This window comes from Adelges cooleyi, unplaced genomic scaffold (assembly GCF_023614345.1).
Source record: "Adelges cooleyi isolate 19-005CV unplaced genomic scaffold, UGA_ACOO_1.1 ACOO_flye_CR_arks_rails_tigmint_CR_PRNA_30, whole genome shotgun sequence".
Classification (NCBI taxonomy): domain Eukaryota; kingdom Metazoa; phylum Arthropoda; class Insecta; order Hemiptera; family Adelgidae; genus Adelges; species Adelges cooleyi.
In genome coordinates this window covers 4,898,348-4,905,039 of record NW_026095971.1, presented here as the reverse complement: position 1 = coordinate 4,905,039, position 6,692 = coordinate 4,898,348, and the positions used below count along the sequence as shown (strand labels likewise).

At 27.8% G+C, this 6,692-nt stretch overlaps 1 protein-coding gene across 2 annotated transcripts; it reads right to left on the bottom strand.

The window, feature by feature from the left end:
* Window positions 1-3,003: 3,003 nt before the first annotated feature.
* On the bottom strand, window positions 3,004-5,485 carry LOC126838681 (uncharacterized). Of its 2 annotated transcripts, none has more exons than XM_050573310.1 (4): window positions 5,238-5,485; window positions 3,771-4,043; window positions 3,612-3,696; window positions 3,004-3,277 (listed from the first exon to the last, which is right to left on the bottom strand). In XM_050573310.1, exons 1-4 carry the CDS (start codon window positions 5,367-5,369, stop codon window positions 3,081-3,083), a joined length of 687 nt encoding a protein of 228 aa, XP_050429267.1. In that variant the 5' UTR covers window positions 5,370-5,485; the 3' UTR covers window positions 3,004-3,080. The 2 variants fall into 2 exon arrangements, with proteins under 2 accessions (XP_050429267.1, XP_050429266.1); XM_050573309.1 differs by having other exon boundaries at window positions 3,765-4,043; window positions 5,238-5,482.
* Window positions 5,486-6,692: the final 1,207 nt, after the last annotated feature.

Below are 6,692 nucleotides of genomic sequence, written 5' to 3'. Positions count from 1 at the left end.
ATTAGCACAATTTCGTTTTTGAAAAAAATATATGAATAAATATGTTATTGGGTTTAGAAATTATTAATTATAAATATAATCTTGACGAAAGACAGAGATTATTTATCAATTCTGCTTTATGTTTCTAAGTTTAATTAAAATGTATTAGTTATGTAGTAGGTTTGTTACATGACTTACCGATGGTATGTTTGGAAATATTAGTTTTCATTTTATAACTTGTGATTTTACTAGTACACTTGCGACAGACACCCTTTTAATTTTGTATTTCCACATGTTGTAGCTTGTTAGATATAAATAACTAATTATTCACAATGATGTGGTATTAGTCTCGCTCATAATGAACATGTCTGGTGGTACTTGTATTTACCAATGTGTACCTACGCGTTTCCAAGTTTGTGCTAAATTCATATAGGCAAACATTGTTACTCACACAGGTCTAAACGAGTATAGCTGTCAGCACCAGATATTAGAGTATAGCACCTACATCTGGTAACTGTTGTAACTGTTATAAGCTGAGCAGTTTTAAATTAAACAGTATAACAAATCTCTAACATAGAACTCCTGAAAATAAGTAAATTTTTGAGACAGTATTTCAGCATGAAGTTTGACGTCCCTATGTCTTTTCATGCAATTGAGTTTGCGAAAAAAAAGAAGAAAGTTACTCCTCTCTTGTTCTTATTCCATTGGATAATAATGTACTTAGGACTTAAGTACAGGACAACATAGTCAATATACACATGTATTAGTAAAATATTCTATGAAAAATATATGATTAAAAATAATATCGTTATGATAGTATGTTCATTGTAAATAATTTTATCAAAATACTTAACATTTCATTTTTTGTTTTTGAAATCAATGAAAACGAAGAAGAACAAAGAAGTCTGTTAATATTAACAATCTGGATCCAAATTATTAGTAGTTATAATAATATGGTATGTATGGGGTGACAACCGTCTCATTTAGGCGTTCCCTAGTTAGCAAAGTATTCTAACTGGAGAAAATGCGACCATGTTTATGCTTTCGAGCCTTTCACGTCAAACAACAGAAAAACAGCATATATCATACACACAAAATATATAATAAAGTTGATATTCTTGTAGTTTCATAACTCGTGGTAGGTATTTTGAAAAGTATAAGTAATTTATTACATCCCATGAGTATTTAAAAAAAAAAAAAAATAATTTAATATTTTTTGAGATCTGAGAAAAGAATTAAATGATTGATTGATACTGCATTAGTATTTTATTATAAAACTAATAACATACTGGAATTCCGATAAATTCATATTTTTCAACGAACTCGTAACAACTTGTTACGAAAAAATGTTTCTACAAGAGTTTTCTTGATCCAATATATTATTGTGTTGAGATTTTATTAACAAACAAAGTTAAAGTTTAAAAGTATATTGAGAAAAAATCGAAACCGTGACCTTGTTAGAAGTTAATTAAAATCCCTTTGCCGTAATCTCCTAATATAATATATATATATATATATATATATAACTTCTTCTTTTAACACCTAGTAGGGTTTCAACGTTTTAAAACCACGTCACGAGAATAACTAATAAGTGAGTTTTCAAACGTGGTTAGGCACCAGAGTCAAGAGTCAAGTGTAATATTTTATTTTTATTTTTGGTAACTGAATTTTTTTTTCTAGTTGCTTATCATCACACTGTTAAAACAATTTTGTTAATTTTTCATACTTTTAACAAAACTGAAAACATGGTATGATGTGTCAAAATAATGTTATTTTTTTGTCTTTGACCACATAGTATTATACTGTCACAAACATACAAATTGTAAACACTGATTGTATGATAAATATTCGTGCAGGTTTTCTCCACCCGTGACTGTGAAAATATTATAAATTTCATAAAATAATACCTCTAATGCAGGTATACTGCTATTTTTGCATAATAATAACAATAATATTCCTATTACAATCGGCTTTAAGCGATAAGACGTATGTACTTCTAGAAAAACATACTATCGTTGTTTATGCGCTTTGATGCCCGCATTATGGTCACTTGTCCTTTTAAATGTGCCCGCATACACTATATATTTATTTTTTCAAAATACAAGAGTAACACGTTACAGCACGACACAAAGAACGATACAAAATAACTCGTACTTAGCTTATGGGATGTTATCAGCACGAACAGTTTAAATTATACTAAAAAAACACTGTGGGTACCAGGTAAAAAAAAAAAAACGATAACATTCTAGAATCTTGGTATTGAACTTTTCTGTTTTTTTACCTTAGGTACCATTGCAAATACCTATAGTTATACTAAATTTTAATATTGACAAACATAAAGTATGTATTGTGTGTGTATTTGTAATAAATCCAACACGAGAACAATTATAAAATCAAACAAATAAATAAGAAAGTTAACATATAGTGGGGTCATAAATGTTAATGATAAGTAGATAGGTTGGAATGTCAAAGAACTACTTGGAACACTACAAATTATAAAGTAGCAATTTATCTGGTATATTAATAATATCAAAGGCAAACTAGCTTGAGTAGGACGTAAATAATGTCGTTTTTAAATTAACGTTTTGAATAAAACAAAACAAGTAAAATAAACCTAGAGAAAACTTGAGCAACTTATGGTTATATATAACAAAGAAATTAAAACTCCTAATAATAAAATAATACACTCTCTGCGTATACGTATTTCGGCAACAATGTTGTCATCTTCGGTCTGTCGTTAGCGTTGAAGATGACAACATTATTGCCGAATTATAATAGGACATCTAGTTAAATTAAATTTTGGTTTTATGACTTCGGATGAAGGAAACTGTTTTATAAAATTTTGTTTTACTTTTGGTTTGTATTCACTAGAGCGCTACTTTTATGAGATATTGTGAAAACCATTTCCGAAATTCCCTTTTATCAGTATACTCTCCTATGCAACCTTAATTTTTTTTAATAATAACAACTCAAAAATATATAAATATATTTATTTATATATATATATATTGAAAATAATGTCATAATAGTATTAATAATAATAAAATGTTTTTTAGGTATGAGAGTTAATTTATTTGTATGAGTGTAGCCAAATTATATATTTACTTATCTTCCACGTCTACTACAACCTCAAAGTGATTATTATTTATATGTAGCATATACAGACATCCGTCAACCATCTCTTGACCACCTACACCATCCTTACTGATAAATTGCCATTCTTCTCTAGAGTAAACGTAAATCGATGTCTTTAACATCTCAGCCGCAGCATATAGTTCGTAAAAATTTGCATATTGGCCTTAAAAAACCAGTAAATTTGAATAAGTATTTGATAGTTTTATAATTTAGTCATATTCTATTAAAATTTGTTTTATTATATAATATACTTGGCTAGCAGCCCCTCGAAAATAAATAATATGCTCACAAGTACCTTTCTCAAACTTTAAAAATAAAACATATTAAATATCATTGATTTCTCCTTTTTTAAAAACTTTCTACTACAGCTAAAAGGTACTTAAAAAAAATACCGGGAAATTAGAAGTTGCAAAAACAAGTCCATTTGGGTAAAAGTTGATAAAACCATTTAAAAAGAAAGTAAAAAAAAGGTTTTTAAATTACAAAAATGTACTTACCATCAATGGCCATAGTATCTAAATATTCGTTGAGTTCCTGTTTCGGATCCATCATTAAAGAAATTCTCTCAGAATTTCTCATAAACTGAAAGTAAATATATTGACTAGATTATTATATAGACTAATTTATTGTTATTCATTTTTTGTTATTACACCAACTAGAGTACTTCGCAATGCATGTTTGTATTTGTCTGAACCAGTTATCCACAGTGACAGTGCAGTAAAAAAACAGTTTCCATCTCCTTTTATGTTAATGGTTTTAGATGGAATATTCAAGGGCTTGCATATTTCTCCTTGTACGCATGGATTTGAAAAATCAAATTTTAATTTGGTGCATATATCTTGTTGCCATTCTTTTGTAACTGGCAAGAAACATGATACGTCATTCTTTACCACAGGTGCTGCCAAAGATACTTCGAAATGAAATATTTTCTGGATTTAAAATATTTCGTTTATATTAATTACAGAAATAATTAAACTTATTTTAGCGGCTAAAGGTAACAAATTACATTTTAAAATCAATACAATCATTTGGTGATTAATTAACTAGTTAATTTCAACATATTTGTAAATGTTTTTTGTAATGAACTAACGAGTATGATAAATATCGATTTCGCAATTGTACGGTAAATTTCAAAATAATAAATTAATCTAAATACATAATAAAGTAACATTTATATCACAAATTGGCCTACAAATCGAAAACTAAGTTTTTATTGTTACTGTCAAGCGTTATTCTATTTTTTTTACAAAACAACAATTTTTAAACTAATAACAAAAATATACTAATTTTAGAGATCACTTTGGAACTTGTATCCACAGATATTTACATATTAACAATTCAATTTAATTGTGCTTTAGTGTGACAAATTACTTAATTTTTTTTTCTTTATAATATGTTGTAATTTTTTTATTATGGAAACAGTTTAAACAGCCCATGTAGTGCTGTCGCTGCTCCCTCCCATGGAGGAGGTTTCCTGACGAATTTACTATCCGGGTCGGCTCGTAATTAGGGGTCTCTGTGGTGATCAAGTGAATAAAAATAATAGTATAAAACTCGTATTTATTACTCGAATTAGTGTATTAGTTTTACGTAATTCACATGATCACTTGTGTTTATTATGTTTCACGTAAGTACTTCGGTGCTCAAGCTTTCCCCGACTAAATCTAACTTAGCCGAATAGCTAAATACACATATGAAGGGCACAGGGGAAAAACGGCATTTGTCACATTATGAAAATTTTAGGGTATAGCAAAGTTCGTGAATTCCGCTCCCCCTTACCCAAGAACAAAAAAAATCGCATTAAATGCTATTCTAAAAATAAATGTATTAATTCAAATAATTTATTGACATAAATAAAAAAAATCTAATGACATAAATTGAAAAAAACTATTTGAAAAAAAAAACATTTTCATAATGTGACTACTACCGTTTTTCCCCTGTGCCCTTCATATGTGCCGAACCAATATAAATACAAATTCTTACAACATTTATCTTACGTTAGTACTATGGCGGCTTAAGGTTTCAAGCTTTACGAATTATATTTTTTTAAAGCCAGTTAATTGCTTTATTTAAAAAAATGTGATTATTAAGAACATAAATTTAAATTCATAATATAAACATACTTGTGATGGCGATCCAGTAAATACTTTTGTTACAGTATTACTTTGAGCAGGAATACTAATGCAAATGCTTTGGGCAGCATAGGAAATCACTACAGATAATATACACAAACTTATCTTTTTAAAAAACATCATTTCATTCAATATTAAAACAACCTTGATATTTTAGACGTAGATCTAACAGTGAAATATACGACGAAGCAGAACAGTAACCCGAAAACAACAACAATAATTGTGTAAATATAAAAATGTACACTTCAATATTAAAAATTATTAAATAAACATGGCTCGCAATTGTTTACACTCCATAGACTTAAAGTTGTATTATTATTTTCTACAGGTAAAATATAATAATATCGTACTGTAGTTATTTTATATAATAAACATACCATTATTTATATTTGTAGGGCTCATGAACTTTACACTTTGTGGTGTATTGAATCATGACTAGTAATATGAAACGTAGGGTAATTTGAAAAATAATACGATTAGCTGGAATAAATGTTTAACTAGATCAAATGGTATTTATTTTTTATCGCGCACTGCATGTGGATAAATTATATATTATAATATTTGTTTTTTAATTATTTACTTTGGTATACTTGAGTATAGTGTTAAATGTTATTCATGTACCTACTGTTTAGTTCTTTATAACAAAATATAAATTTTAAAGACTTTATAACAAAAATTAACATTTATTTCCTCATTCGTTTACGCAATCACCTTACTATCAATATCTGGTTTTTTAATTTTGTTATAACTAAATGGGTACTTAGCAACTAAATAATTGATATTCAAAATTAACTTGAAAATCAAAGTATTGTACGTTCCACATTTGACGTTAACCTTTTTCGTACACAACGACCAAAGCAATGCATTTTTACTATTCACTCACCTAAAATAAATAAGCAAGACAATACAGCAGTTAGTTGGGATTTAAAAACAGTTAAATTCACATAACGGCAGTAATGAAGTGTACATTTTTAAACAGCTCCCAAGTTTATACTACTATTTAAAATATTTATGCATTACAATATTTTGAATAAAAAAAAAATCAAGAACAAGCGTACAAATGTAATATAATAGTTAAAATAAATTTAAAATTGTAAAATGTAATCAAAAATGTCAAAAATACTACTTAGGCTAACGCTATTTTTAAGTGTTACATTATCAAATGTAAAGGCCCATAACATGTTATTACTCTACAACGACAACAATATTGTAGTTTAAAAGCATTACGAAACGGATTCTTTATAAAAATAAAATAACACACCAAAATATGGTTTATTGTGGAGACGAAATATTGCAGTCCATTTTCCACATTACTTACGACAGAAAAAATAATATCATTCTACTGTTCACTTGACACAGCCAAAATACATTCCACGCCTTCGAAGTATATTAGTGTCAGTATACCGAATTCCCGCAAGTTTTATAATACTATTATATTTTCATCGG

Excerpts from the sequence above, each read along its gene's own strand:
- LOC126838681 (XM_050573309.1), bottom strand. The coding sequence starts at position 5,369 with ATGATGTTTTTTAAAAAGATAAGTTTGTGTATATTATCTGTAGTGATT. Across the intron at positions 4,044-5,237 it reads TTACTGGATCGCCATCACAA|AAAATATTTCATTTCGAAGT; the intron begins GTATGTTTATAT and ends TTTTAAATCCAG. Across the intron at positions 3,697-3,764 it reads TGCGAAGTACTCTAGTTGGT|TTTATGAGAAATTCTGAGAG; the intron begins GTAATAACAAAA and ends ATTTACTTTCAG.